At 37.3% G+C, this 16,067-nt stretch overlaps 1 protein-coding gene across 3 annotated transcripts in view; it reads right to left on the bottom strand.

The window, feature by feature from the left end:
- The window catches only part of strn (striatin, calmodulin binding protein), a 79,495-nt gene that overhangs the window by 1,227 nt on the left and 62,201 nt on the right, over positions 1–16,067 (bottom strand). For all 3 annotated transcript variants that reach the window (XM_051676359.1, XM_051676361.1, XM_051676360.1), the window contains 10 exons: positions 14,438–14,581; positions 14,224–14,360; positions 8,847–9,022; positions 8,708–8,755; positions 6,601–6,722; positions 6,243–6,410; positions 5,969–6,115; positions 5,686–5,787; positions 5,440–5,526; positions 1–3,038 (listed from right to left, as the gene is read on the bottom strand). The exon at positions 1–3,038 is cut by the window's left edge and continues 1,227 nt beyond it. In XM_051676359.1, coding sequence (XP_051532319.1) covers positions 2,869–3,038; positions 5,440–5,526; positions 5,686–5,787; positions 5,969–6,115; positions 6,243–6,410; positions 6,601–6,722; positions 8,708–8,755; positions 8,847–9,022; positions 14,224–14,360; positions 14,438–14,581 — 1,301 coding nt within the window. In that variant the 3' untranslated portion in view covers positions 1–2,868. The remainder of the gene's footprint in view (positions 3,039–5,439; positions 5,527–5,685; positions 5,788–5,968; positions 6,116–6,242; positions 6,411–6,600; positions 6,723–8,707; positions 8,756–8,846; positions 9,023–14,223; positions 14,361–14,437; positions 14,582–16,067) is intronic.

Raw genomic sequence — 16,067 nt, 5'->3', positions numbered from 1 at the left:
TAGATACATTGAAACCACTCATGAAGCATTGTCTGATAAGAATGCTGCACGTCCGTGTGTCGGCATATAGTTGCCGATCCTAGGGTACCGAAACTATCGGAAACATCATGCCGACTTCACGTGTGATCATGTTGCCCTACTAACGTCCCGAACCATGAGTTTAAAATCAAACTTGCCTCAAATTTAAAGGCACAGTTCAGCCAAAAAGAAGAATTGCTGTCATTTACTCAACCTCATGTTGTTTCAAACCTCTATACATTTCTTTCTATCATACAATAAAAGATGATGCTGATTTTTACTACCAAGCTTCAAAAAGTACACAAAAACCCAACAATAAAATATCATAAGAGTAGTCTGCCTTGTGTTTCACTAAAGAAAGTCATACAGGTTCGGAACAATGTGACATGATTCATTTTTAGTTGAACTATTCCTTTAACAACATTTGGTAAAGTAGCAAACTTCCACAATTTCCGTCTGTCGAGATTTACAGACCTGAAGGGATCGCACAAACACTCCAGTTGTTTTGTAGTGCTTATGTCATCAGTTAAAGGCAAAACAATTCCCGATAAGAGCAGAAAATCTCTAATCTAGCAGTTAAAAACACGCACACCTGACTCGCACGACTAGATAGTTCAAGTAATCACAAATTCAAATAAAACGAGGAATTTAACATAAAAAACCTCGACCTGCATGAAACTTGGGAAACGATCTATTTGCAACCTCGGTCACCATTCATATAATAAAAAAGACTAGTATCTGTTCCAACAATTACATATAAAATATATATTTAAATTAACTTCATCTAATACATAAACCACCACCTATGACGGTAGAGAAGGTCAGATCTGGAAAGTGAGAAATGGATGTATGAGCAAACACTATTGATGTTAGCGTTAATAAATGAGCAGATGCGTTTTGTTTATTAATGTTACTCCTTTCTGTTTTCATATCTGTAAGTCCCGAACATCAGAGCAAATAATGTAACCGAATGTGCCAGTCATCCTTTCCTAAGGTTTAACCAAATTCTAGTGATCCATTTGGCTTTACAGGCAAATAAATAAATAAACATTACAACAGATTTCGTTAAACATCAGATAAATACAGAATTCTGAATCATTGTACTTCAAGTACAGCATGTCTTCAATCCAAACACATTTAGGTTAAGACTTTTCTGCGTAATCACTTCACTAACCCTACGGTTAAAGATTTTATCAGAGATAAATGTTGGCGTTACACAACAGAGATGGTTTCACAAATGTAAAAAACCCAAACATAAATCATCAAAAAACAGGTGAAGCATTCTTACTGTGGCGTGATGACAGTGTAAACGAACAATTGTATTGGATCAAAAAACGAGTGGATTCAAGATTAAAACATTTAAAAACAAGCTTAATGTCACTAATCTGTTTATAATGCTTCAAGTCAGCACTCAAGTGAAACTGGCGTCGTGGCGTTTAATGGTTTTTGGAGTGTTGTTGGTTGGTTGAATCTCACAAACCCTGTGAAAAACGTGTCAAATCAAATCAAAACTATTTTGCAATTGTAAATATAAATGATTTTAAAAGACATTAAGTCTATTTTTGTACCTTTAAAGTTTGCTGCATTATGACAATCACATTTTAACATCCAAATTATAATGACTGTACTGTGATTTATATTTATATATTATTTAATGTTTCTTCAGTAGTTATCCATCATAGTAGTATTTGCTGTACTACCTTTCATTTTTAATCTTGGTGTGAAATACGACCTGGACATGATTTATTAAGAGCTTTACCATTACTTTAAATATTCAGGAGTGTGCAAACTTGTGTGCAGTACTAAAAATGTATTTTTATTCGGAAATGAAGCATTTCGGTGAGACGCAATGTTAAATCATTTGCATATTATAGTTTGTACAAATTGAATCTGGTTAATAGTTCAAGAATGTTTGCCAAAAAAAATAATATGTAAAATAAAGTCTTTATATCTAACAGAATTTAGTTTTAAGAGTGTTTAGATATTTTTACTGTAAAAAACAAGACAAATACTGTTTAAGATAATGTTTAGTTTTTCAGTGTATTTCAGAGATAACTGAACACAATAACTGTGTGCATCTGAACAGCTCAACAATAAAAACACACAGGATATTGAAGTCCAATGTCACATCAAATTAACCCAGTATGAGAAACTCGACTGAACGTTCACATTCCATGTTAAAATCACTAAAGGTTCCGAACAGATTTGTCGGAAAAATTCACACTAATTTGATGCATTTGGTAACTTTAAAACATCAAAGATACTACACTAAGTTATAGTTCCCTCTTTGAATAAAGCGTTGAAGCTGTTCGCAAGACTGTTTGAAGCAAAAGGCACATCATCGTATAAAACGAGAAAACTTAAGACGGAAAAATCAAACAAAAAACAACTCAATGAAAACAACAGAAGACTGGGAAGCACCCAACTTCTGGTGAGGCGAAAAGGAGTGGCCCATGTTCGGCAGAAAGGTGTTGCCGAGATGTTTTGGTGTCTTGTTCAATAGAGGAACCCAAATGACCCCCTTTATCAACCCAAGAAGGGGCAGAAACAGCCGTTCAAACCCCCTTGGCCGTCCTCAACAGGGCAGAAATTCCCCTCTGGTGGGGCATCAGTTTTCTTGCCCGCATGCACCCAGGCCCGCCCGGATGAGGCGTCAGACACAGTCGGGGGTTTACGAGGAGGAAGGAGGGCTTCGATGAGATAATTGTACTTCCTGTACCATCAAGACACCATTGTTTATGTCGTAAGAACCTCAAACCAGTGACCAATATCTTCCTGTTCAGGGTTCAATGTTCAGGCCACACCCCCCACTATGAGTCCACGGAAGCAGTTTTGGTCAGAGGTATGAGGTCATACGAAAACTTTGGCGAGGGCGTCGGCTCCCGCGCTGCCGATGTAGCACTTGGTGGGGTGAAACGCCACGTCATTGATGGACTCATCGAACTTCTTCCTGTGAGCCGTGAACTCCTGAATGCACGTTTTGCTCTCCATGTTCCACAATCGCACGGAGCAGTCGTGACCTGAGAGAGAAAAATAAACACATTTCTTACCGTCAACTCACAGAAACATTCGCAAATCCATCTGAGACTTGCAGAGAATGGTAAATTATGTCTGTTTTACATAAATAGATTAATTACAAAAAATAGTGAGATTGATCATTATTGATATTAATGTCAAATTTTGAATTCTTGTTTCAATGCATTCAGCTCGTCTTTTAAGGAAAGAAAACTGAATATATAATAAATGTAACCTATCATAAAATTCAGCCAGCCGTTCACAAGATCTTTTCCATAATTTACTGATAAATGAGGGTCTGAATGTTCGATCAGTCTTCAAAAATTACACAAAACAAAATAAAACGAATGAATGCAAATGCAACTGTGATAAATACATTTATCATAAATTAAATACATTCATAACTTATGATAATAAATTAAAATATTACTAATAAATTCATTATATTCAGTGTTAATTTGACTCCATTTTAGGCATAATTTTACTCGTGCAAAATGATGTCAAACGTAAAATATTTAAAAAACATGGGCATATAATGAATGAAAGACCGTGCTCTACATCTTATCCAATTCTCATGAAAGCACAAATTCTAAGTGTAATTTTTGTGCCTGACAATAACCGTTTAAACAAAACGTCTGTGATTTGTGTTAAACTATCTTAAGTCATGGTTTATTTTTCAATTGTTATTATGATGTTTATATTTACAATTGTATTTATGATCTAATTTATATTGATATTTTTCCACCTGTTGTCACAGATTTTTAAGTCAATGCAGGAGTAGTTTGGATTTGGTGTGATTTTTTGACCACTTCATTATTTATTATATTTTCATTTCGTTTGAAGTGTAATTTGATTTTAGAAATATGAAATATTTTAATGAAATATGTTTCAATATATTCATTTAATTGTTGAAAAATCAACCGGTAGAAGTGAAGTGTGTGCTGATATAATCACTATTAATAATAGCAATGACTTGTGTCAGCAGACGAAAATGATGAATAATTAGGGATGTCCCGAAACTGATACTGGTATTGGAATCGGGTCCGATACCACACTCATGTACTTGTAAAAATGCTCCGATACCCTCAGATATACGAATGTCATTACGTAAACATTCAGCACACAAATTAAAATCACGTTATGTCCTAGTGAGATTATTTAACAGAAAAAGCCGCAGATTAATGAGATAAATATATAGTTAGAGACCGGCTATTCAAGAGTGAGAATCTACCGTCATAACAACACAGAATACTTCAAAACAAAAGCTCAATTTAATTACGGGGGAAAAGTACGACAGAAATAGATCACTATTGTATAATTACGTAATATTCACTGAAATACTACAAATAATATTAATAATAATTATAAATCAATAGTATCAATCCTTAAGCAATATCTCACATCTGTGATTGACAAATACCAAAATGAAAGTATCAGTACTCACTCATTCTCAAAAAAATGGTATCGGGACATCCCTATTAATAATATTTACATTCTCTATAATTTAACGGAGCGTACATCCAAATCCTGACGAGAATCACATTTTCTAAGCATTAAAGCAGCACGTCCATATTTTTATGAAAAATATTTTCTCCCCAGTTTGGAACGCCCAATTCCCAATGCGCTCTAAGTCCTCGTGGTGGCATAGTGCCTCACCTCAATCCGGGTGGCGGAGGACGAATCTCAGTTGCCTCCGCATCTGAGACCGTCAATCCGCGCATCTTATCACGTTACCGTGGAGACGTAGCGCGTGTGGAGGCTTCACCCTATTCTCCGTGGCATCCACGCACAACTCACCATGCGCCCCACCGAGAGCGAGAACCACATTATAGCGATCATGAGGAGGTTTCCCCACGTGACTCTACCCTCCCTAGCAACCGGGCCAATTTGGTTGCTTAGGAAGCCTGACTGGAATATTTTTATAATTAACTGCATACAGTCCATTTACACAACCAACTTCTTATGAATGTGCTGTCTTTGTTTATATCACTGGTGCTTGAGGGGAGGGACTTTACAATAGGATGCAGATGCCGCAATAACCAGAGAAAAACCTCAGAATTAAACACTTGATCAAGCGTGATGAGTGCATAAAAATACCAAAACTTCATGGCCATGCCCGCTGACTTTGTGCTTATGACTTATGGGATGAAATGAGTATACTGAAGTACAGTATTAGCTACTTATCCTGTTGTCAGTTCTTCACACTTTAGAGATCACTCCTTGTTTTAGACAGTTTAGAACACGGTTTTACAGAAACTAGCACGCAACTTTGCACGTTTGATTATCGCCATGATGCATCATTTTCGTCACATCTTTGTTATCGTAATCAAAAAACCCTTCATCAACAAACACTTTAGTCAGTAAGTTTATTGACGAGATCAACACTGCATGTGCTCGAATACTTACTACCAGACATCAGATAGAGTCCGTTTGGATCCACCGCAAGACTGGTCACAGCGTCAAGATGAGCGACCATAGAGTGTATCAGCTTGCCTAAGAACAAATATCAAAGAAACATATATGAATAAAACAACAATCCTAATCATTTTGCACCAAAGTGTATCAAATAGAGCTGTGAACTTTGAACTAAAGGCTTCTGTAAGTGACCCTTTGTCGCCTCAAAGACCTCTGTCTGTTTCTTCACCCTGTTACCTGTGTTATTGTCGAAGAATCGTATGTGGCGGTCCTCCTGTGCCGTTATGGTTATTGGCAGTGTCGGGTGACTGAGAACTTTATTGATCTGACACGGCACATCTGTGGACCAAAACAACACCAAAGGTCAAAGGTCAGAGTGCATGGCATTTGTACGGGCACACATAATAATGCACCAAATTTTAAGAGCTTAATCACATCAAATTCAGTCTTCCGTCTGAAAATGTTAACTGGAAATGTACACAACAGTGTGGCGATCTATAATAGAAGCATTCTGTCATACCAGGTTTGCCTGCTGCCTGGGACTCGAGCTCCAGAACCAGCTGTCGGGTCTCCATGTTGAAGATTCCCATCCTGCCGTTACTGAACGCAGTCACCATGTGAGCGGGATCACTGCACACTAGATCCACAGACGATGGGACGCCCATTTCTGCACCACACAAACCGATAAATGAACGAGATAACATTCAGTGGACTTGTCTTTAAGATCTTGTTTTGCAGGGGTCAGTTTTCGAAAGCAATTATGCGTCCTGTGTGAACGTCCCGTAAACTCGTACCTTTATTCTCGTTGAAGACGGCCGTGGCAGGCGCTGTTTCGGCAGCGTTCCACAGTCTCACCGTTCCATCAGCTGAGCAGGAGAGGAGTCTGTGATGAGCCGAGCTGTAGACCAATCCCCACACAGCGTCTGTGTGACCGGACAGCGCCCCCCGCAGCACAGATGGGTCTATTACACAGAGACAAAAGAAATAACACAACAATCAATCACAAGTAATCTCAAAATGTTTTGTAGCAAATTCTTTAAAATTTGAAATAGCTTCTGAATGCATTTGTCCTTATGTTACCTTAAATTCATTGAATAGTGATAGATTTATTATTAATTCATAATTAAGTAGCACATCTGAACAGGGGCATACCGTACGAGTCGTAGGGGTCGATATTTGGGTTTGGAGTGTTCCAGCTCTGAATGGTTCCATCCAAACCGCCACTGAAACACTGATCTCCACTAGAACTCATCACCACACACAGAACCGGACCCCTACAGATGAGAACAGCACAATAACATCAGAACTCGAACATCTCCACACCACATTTACAACTGTCACTTCACCGCCTCAAATATAAAACTCATGTGACTGTCAAATATGGGGCAGCTGCTGTTTTATTCCTGCTAATAGATCATAAATAGGGCTGGATGATAAGGCTAAAATATATATATTTTTACAGATATTTTTCAGCCTTTTTGCAGATATTCAATATTTGTGCATTTGTTCTAAAATTATTTAAAGTTTTTTTTTTTCCTCTCCAGTTAGAGGAGCCATCATTTGAACCAAACAGCCATTGTAACAAAGTTTCAAAGACACAAAATGTTTAAAATAAAAACTAGTTAAAAGTAAATCAAAGCTTTTGATTTTTCACAACATGAACAAGGAAGAATTATATAGATTTTTATAGATATTTTAGTCCATTTTATATGATATTTTTTTTAATTTTCTAAATTAATTTTCATTTATATATATAGCAATATAACAATACACAGTAATGCAGCAATTGTTTCCCAAAATTGTTTTGCATCAAGACCTTTCCATAGATGAAAAATGCCACATGGGGAACACATGGGGAGTGAAGACTCATGTTTAACAAACTGTTTAATATGAGTTTGTACAGATTAATTTATACTGATTTACAGAAATGAATCGAGCTGACCAACACTAACACTATTTTAAAAACACTTAACTCCTGACGCTCTCACACTTGTGAGTCACAAGACAAGGAAGGATGGCAAAACTAGTCTAATGACTAGAGGTAGACCAATATATATGGGTTTTAACAATTAATCGGTGCCGATAGTTAATTTTTGGAACTATTGTGTATATTTTTTCATCCCTCCGTGTTCCTCTGTGGCTGATGTTGGAGGATTTTACAGTTAGGACAGCGGCCTCTAGAGGGGAAATAAAAGCAATCACGTGGGGATTTGCTGTATTGAAAATCTTTCATAATTGACAATATTAATCCAAATTTTTATCCTCACTTCAATGTATACTTTGTAATTGTAATAGCAATGGAGCTAAGTCTGTCATTTCAAAATAAGAATCCCTTGGGCATTTTGGATCGTCTACAGTTAACTGTCCCACTTTATGCACCAAATCTTCACCAACTTTTCTGCTTATTATTGGAATTTTGGTTGAACAATAAACTGCATCTGGGATTTTATACATTTCTGACTCTTGTAGCCTCTGTGTCCGTGCACGTCATAGTAAGGAAAGACTAAATCAATTTTAAAAACTATCTGCCGATTATTCGGTTATCTGCCTTTTCCACCACCTTAGTTATCGTATCAGCAAACCCCACTATCGGTCGACCTGTACTAATGACACAGTGTTTAAGAAACGAAATGAACAAGTAAAAAGTAATTCAAATCATTGACCGATATTGGATTTTGCCGATACCAATAACTAAAGTGGTTGAAAAGGCAGATAACTGATTAATCGGCCAATAGTTTTTAAAAGTATTGAATGAAATAATTTCCTAAGACTTTCCTTACTGTGACGAGCACAGACATAGAGGCTGCAAGAGTCCAAAATGAATGATATCTCAGATGCAGTTTGATATGCAACCAAAATCGAATAATATAACTAATAATAACCAGAAAAAAATAAAACAAAGATTTGGTGCATAATGCGGGAATTTTAACTTTAAGCAAGCCCGAAATACACCAGGGGCTCTTATTATGAAATGTCTATTTTATTAGCTCACACAAACACATATTGGAACCCTGCAGCACCGGGCACAAAAAAAAAAAACGATCGCCGGACTGTTGTTGTTGATTATTGCCGATAACAACAGTTCCAAAAGCAGCTAACAGTGCCTGTTAATTTGCATTAATTAACTCTAGAAGTCATTGTGATGTTAACAATGTTGCTTAATTTTATATCGCAAAATAATCACAAATATATTGGACATTTTTAATTTGGCCCAGCCCTAATCATCACGTGATTAATGACGACCCAAACTGACACGTACCTGTGAGCCCTGAATGTGTAAATGGGTTCCACGTCCAGAGCTGCACACCTGAACAAATAAACACAAGGACACGTGAGCAACAGTTTATACTTACAAACAATTCAGCAGAGCACAGTTAACGGAGAGACAGAGTTCTCACTTCTTGGTTGGAGCAGTTTTCTGTAGATTCCACATTTTCAGCGTGTGGTCTTCAGATGCAGTGATCAGGACGGGTTCCACGGGGTGAAACGCCAGACCGCGAATGGAATCAAAATGGTTCCTGAGAGTGAATTTGGGGTTCCAGGTCTTACGCAGGGCATCTTTGTTGTTGGTGATCTGAGAAAACAAGAAATATTTGGGCTCAGACATAACACGCAGGCACACGCAAATCAAGACGCCACAAATAGTTAGTCACTGGAGACAGTCTATTTTCACAATAGCATACTACCATACTATTTCTACTGTATGTAGTATGTATGCTGTGCATAGTATGCAAACTGACTCACTACATGATCAAAAATATAAAAGTTTACTTGAGAGTTTCCACTCTTTTTGACCAATGAATTTTCCAGCTGTATGTGATTAACTGTAATTTCCATTTATTTTCCATTACTTTTATGGTTTTTATTAATCTCCATGACTTTTGCAGGCCTGGAAATCAAAATGTTTAAATTCCCTTCCCTAATATTTCCAGGTTTTCTTTGAATGTTTAAACTCTTTTACTTGGAGAAAATGTTATTGAATTATAAATGTTAAAATAACTATTAATTTCTGAGATGATAACTAGATGCCACTCACAGAATTAAACATGCAACATAATGAGGTCATTTGACAACATGTAGCTGTTTGAAATGTTTATTGTTGTATAATGTAAATAAATAATAGCACACAGTATATAATACGAGTTATATATTCCATGGTGAACACAGCCACTGTCACATGATAGCCATGACAATCCTGATTCCACTGATTGCGTGTGTGTGAGTGTTAATTAAAGATTGTGTTTGTATATTGACTATAGTAATTGCAGCATGAACGAGTCAATATCAAACAATTTCAGATCTATCAGTGTTTGTTCAGTGTTGGTTGCTCTTCACAGTTCACATGTGATACAACACAAACACATGTGACAACCTGGCTGGGTGTAAGTCGGGGTTAAATTTGCCTACCCCCCCCTGCCCTAACTAACAGCGGAACGATCAAGGGGCACCCCTCGCACAGGGCTGATGACGAAACGATCAACACTGCTGAAAGAAAAAAAAAAAGCCCCACCAAAGATTGTATCCTAGTACCGGCCCTTTGTGACACAACTCTTTTGGGAAACTCTAACATTTCAAAGGCATCTGAAATTGTAAATGCCACATTTACATTTAGGACACATCAGTGATTTTACATACTAGCTCAATACAACATCCAATTAGGCATGATTCATGTGTAAAAAGCCTCTAGAGTTGCCAATTTCAGTCTGAATTAAAACACAAGGATGCACTGATTTAAAAAATTGGGCCGATACAAATAGCCAAATTGTTTTGCATCTCGAGTAAATATTGTGTATAAAATGCTTTACTTCAGTGCATACATGTACATCTCAATTCCATCCATCCATCCACTAATAACTCCGTCCATTAATCTTTCCACAAATCTATCCATAAATAAATCCATCATCCATAAATCCATCCACCCACCCATTCATCCACCCAATAATCTCTCCATCCATCCATCCACCAATAACTTTATCCATCCATTAATCTATTCATAAATCCATCCATCAATAAAGCCATCATCCATAAATCCATCCATAACTCAATCTATTAGGGATGCACTGATATCACTTTTTCTTTTCCGATCCGATATCGGAAATCTCAGTATCTGCTGATCCCAAGCTGATACCAGTGTTGTTTTTTTGCATAGTCAGTTTAGAATATCTTTCCATTATTGTGTGGAAATAATTGGGAGTACTCTTTAATATGTAAAGAAACACAAACCTCTAACTGCACATTATTTCAATATAAATGTATAGCTTATTAAGAAACACTTTATTGTTAACTAGTATACTGGATAATGTAGCTGCAAAATTAACAGTAATTCCAGTTTGTCATCAGTAGAAAAGAAACCATTTTTTTTTTTTTTCAACTTGTATCTGGACTTTAAAGGATTCAGATCTCTTTTTTGTTCAATTTAAATGTAAGATATCAGCTCACTTTTCATTCACACAGTTATTTTTTGGAACCCATACAACTTAAATATTATTATAATTTGTAAACAAATGATAATAATAATAATAATACATTATAATAGTAATATATCTCAATCATGCACCTTTTGTCACGGATCCACCGGTCTCTCTCTCTCTTTCTTCTTCACTGCCGTCACAGTGCTCACTCTCCCCTGATTACACACACCTGCATATCATTAGTGGCTAATCAAGGACTGCATATATACCCCACTTTCACACACACTCTTTGTCTGTTCTCATGGATAGTATCTCTGAGACTACAGTCCTTTCTACTATGTCAAACACACCTGTGTCTTCATTATTGCCTGCAAGTATCACAAGACTGTTGTGAGTTATCTGTTCATCGTGTCTATACGCTGTCTGGATATTACTCACCTGCTGTTTGCCCCTCTGCTCAACTGGATTTACTCACAATGTTTACATCACTGTATCAATCATCTGTTCAATGAACCCTGCTACTGAGTTCATATCTCTGCCTCTGTGAGTCTCTCCGTGACACCCTCTGGCTTTTATTTTGACATTCTAAACTCTTCAGGAAGTCCTGTATGTGTCTGTTTGTAGGCAAGTTCACAGTAGTTTAATTCAATTCTTATTCAAATTCTGGTAAAATGCACCTCTGGTGCCGTTCTAAATGCATATTATAAGTGAACCGAACTATTGAGCATCTACATCGGAGATGTTGTTCTTGAGCAGCGCTCAAATATTGCGCACCGCGTGAAGGCTAAAAATAACCGCGAGTGTGTGTGTAAACACAGCAGCGCCATTCAATAACGTGCTGGCGCTGCATGTGCATTTTATATATTTACTTATTAAACACAGCGTTGTGTGATTCACAGAGCTATCACACATCTTCAAGTGGCTTTGAATAAAATGCACGAGTCATATGAACTATTTTAATGGTGTTTTTATGGGTCTTTTATGTCATTTCTGAAGCTTGACAGTAACAAACATGACTAACACACAGTATTGGATTTGGATCGGGCTCATCAGACCGATACCCGATCCTTTTAAAAACATCAGTATTGCAGCCGATACCGATCCAGGTATCAGATCGGTGCATCCCTACAATCTATCCATCCATCCACCCACCAGTAACTCCATCCATCCATGAATCTATCAATAAATCTGTCATCCATAAATCCATCCACCCATCCATTAATCTATTCATAAATCCATACATCCTTCCACCAATAACTCCATTCATCCATCCTTCCATCCACTAATAACTCCATCCATCCATCGATCCATTATTCTTTCCACAAATCTATCTATCAATAAATCCATCATCCATAAATCCATACACCCACCCATCCATCCACCAACAACTTCATACATCCATTAATCTATCCATAAATCCAACCATCAATAACTACATCCATCCACCCAACAATAACTTCATCCATCCAGCCATCCAACCATTAATCTATTCATAAATCCATCCATCAATAAATCCATCATTCATAAATCCATCCATCATCCATCCATAACTCAATCTCTCCATCCATCCACCAATAACTCCATCCATCCATCCATCCACCAGTAACTCCATCCATCCATCCCTCCATCAATAACTCTATCCATCCATCCACCAATAACTCCATCCATCCACCAATAATTCTATCCATAAATCCATCCATCCATTTATCCATCAATAAATCAATCTATCCATCCATCAACCAATAGCTCCATCCATCCATCCATTAATCTATCCATAAATCCATCCATCATTCATAAATCCATTCATCAATAACTTGTTCCATTCACCCACAAATAACTTCATCCATCCATCCATCCATCCATCCATCCATTTGTCTATTCATAAATCCATCCATCAATAAATCCATCATCCATCTTTCCATTGATAACTCAATCTCTCCATCCAACCACCAATAACTCCATCTATCCATCCATCAGTAACTCCATCCATTCATCCATTAATCTGTCCATGAATCTATCAACAAATCAGTCATCCATAAATTCATCCATCCATCAATAAATCCATTATTCATCCATCATCCATCCATCAATAACTCCATCCATCCATCCATCCATCTATTAATCTATCCATAAATCCATCCATCAATAAATCCATCCATTCATCAATGACTCAATCCATCCATCCACCCACCAATAACTCCATCCATCCATCCAACAATAACTCAACTGATCCACGAATAACTCCATCCATTTATCCACCAATAACTCTAACGATCCACCAATAACTCCATCCATCCATGAATAACTCAATCCATCCATCCACCAATAACAATTCATCCGCGAATAACTTCATCCATTCATCCACCAATAATTCCATCCATCCATCAATACATCCATCCATCCATCCACCCACCCACCAATAACTCCATCCATTCCACCAATAACTCCATCCAATAACTCAATCCACCCATCCACCAATACCTCAATCCATCCATTCGCGCATCACGAGCCGGCAGTGCTTTATGTTCGGTTAATCGCATGAGTAAATGCACCCGCTTTGCTTCGGTCAGACTGCTTTAGTTTTAGGATTTTGCAGGTGCGATTCACAGAAAAGGGCTAAATAGTTGATCGGCTTGTGATGCACGAATGGCTTGCACGCTCAGCGCGAGTCTCCTCATACTCCCATTCAGCTGATGAAAACGCTGCGTGATCATGTGGAACAATTACATCCAGATGTAGATTGAAATGCAGGTGCGAAAAACATCATATAAATAAAATAGCCTGCTCCTCTCTCACTGTTGCTTGTGTGCTAGTGATTGCATGATTACAATGACATAATATAAGAAATATTTAAGATTCCACACAATTTCGTGATCAGTAATCAAATAAACAAATCTGTGACTGTGTTAACTCATTTTGTACAAAAGGACAGGTTTTCTTTCATTAAAGCACTTAAGATGCTCTGTGAAAATTCACATGCAGGATCATTATATCATAATCATCAGGTTTTGCACAAAATGTTCACTCAAACTGTTATGCTGATAATATCATTTGTACTGGAAAAATAAACGATTAAATTAGAAAAATGCAAAATAGGATCATTTTCACAAATGGACTCATGCTTCGGAAAATCGCATACATTTGCATGTTTTGTCTGCACAGCCATTGACCAGGAAAATAAAAAAAATGGCACTCCATGTCAAAAAGGTTGCTGACCCCAGATTGATCCATTCATCCATCAATAACTCAAACTTTCCATCCATCAACCAATAACTCCATCCATCCATTCTTCCATCCATGGTCACTGTTATATCATGGATTACCACATATGTTTTAGTGTTTGGTTTGAGAGCTCTGCACTCACGTCATATGACAGATTCTCTGCTTCGTTGGCGACAGTGAGACCGGCAAGCTCTCCGAGACCCAGTTCGCTCTCCAGTGCCTCATCTGTTCCCATAATAAACGACTTTCCAGAGGACGGGGGAAACGTCAGCGCTTCAACTGTGACACAATTTACACTCAAACACAGAACCACATCCACACAATGAAACATTAACAATCAGTTTGATGAGAAATACCCTCGTCTGTGCGTCCGATCGGATGTTCGTTGAGGCGGGGCAGACTTGGGCGGACAGGGGGCGCCACCGGTGGCTGAATGGAAGACAAATCCTCAGCGTCACGAAGATTAGCCAACATATCCTGCAGTTTACACCTGTTTGGCCCTACAGAGAGAACAATAACCATATTTTATCTCTTTCATATTGTATATTTGGCCGGTGTTGTGACAAATCTAGCTCCCCAATTAGGACCCTAAATGACTCAATTTGCAGAAAGATTGTTTTATTTGGTTCCACTTGTATTAACAAGTTCTATGGTTGTACCAGCTGGTTAAAATAGTCCCTAATAAACCCTGCAATATTGACCTGCTGACTATATATTATACTTACTTAAATCAAATTATCTATATTAAACTTTATTATTCACGTTCAAGTATTATTTAATTATGACTGTATTAACTTGTTCAGCTAAAACAGGACGGCTACCCCTCGAGCCTAAAGAGGACAGCATTTTGATGGGGGTTATATTTGGCACAATACCAGATCTGTAAAACCCAAAACATCAAAAACTGCCTTGACAGAACGACAGAAAGAAAATGAAGCAGTGGGGAAAAAAATAATAGTAAAAATGTGATAATCGAGAAGGTAAGCAAGCATTCTCTATTTTACAATCCATATTTTCTCACAAGGAAATCATGAAATGAGTGGAGTATGTTAAACATGGGCGTGTCCAACACAACAAAGGTGGAAAAAATAGCCACACCCCCTCTACGAGAACCAATCAGAAAAGAGAAAGCATAAAACACATAGAAAGCAACAGGAAACCAACTAAATCAGCAGGTATGGCACTGAAATTCAAAATAAACACTAGATATCGAGAAAAAAAGAGAAATGATGGAATAAGAGAGTAGTTTGTGAAAGAGATGAAACAACAGTGTCCTAAAGAATAGCATGATGGGAAAAGAGATGAGTGTAAACAAACAGATCGCAGGTGCTGGACGTGTTTATTCAGAGCAGCACTGATGAACAGAGGAATGACAGAACCGAGAGAAAAGAGGAAGAGAGGGAAATGACAAGAAAGTGTCAAATACAAACTGAAGAAATGGCGTCAACAGAGGAAGCCATTAACACAAGTAAAATAAATGAATGTGTGTCAGTAAGAGTACTGAAGAGAGCTGCTGGTTTTGTGGTTTTTATTTATTTTTTGTCAAACTAACGAATGAATTCAGTTTAGGACTTGAAAGAACGAAAGAAGGAAAGAAAGAACGATACACCAGTGGTCAAAAGTTTGGATACAGCTACAAATTTTCTATTTTGAGATTTTAGAATAATAGTAAAGTCATCAAAACTATGAAATTACACAAATGGAAGTATGGGAATTATATAGTATGTTAGAGTTATATTGACTGCTTTTCATTAATTTGCTTCAACTCATTCATTTCAATATATATATATATATTTTAATAATTTGTATTATATTGGTCTACAAAACTCTTTCAAGCATTAAAAAGTAAGCTGTTAGATCAAAAGGTTTGTAAGATAATGAGAAACATCAATTCAGTCAAGCGTGTCCAAATGTTTGACTGGTAGTGTACAAAAGAAATTAGTGATAAACCGATATATCGGTCAGGCCAATTAAATGGCCAATATT

Source organism: Myxocyprinus asiaticus, chromosome 37, assembly GCF_019703515.2.
Source record: "Myxocyprinus asiaticus isolate MX2 ecotype Aquarium Trade chromosome 37, UBuf_Myxa_2, whole genome shotgun sequence".
Classification (NCBI taxonomy): Eukaryota; Metazoa; Chordata; class Actinopteri; order Cypriniformes; family Catostomidae; genus Myxocyprinus; species Myxocyprinus asiaticus.
This window is presented reverse-complemented; position numbering and strand designations above follow the sequence as displayed.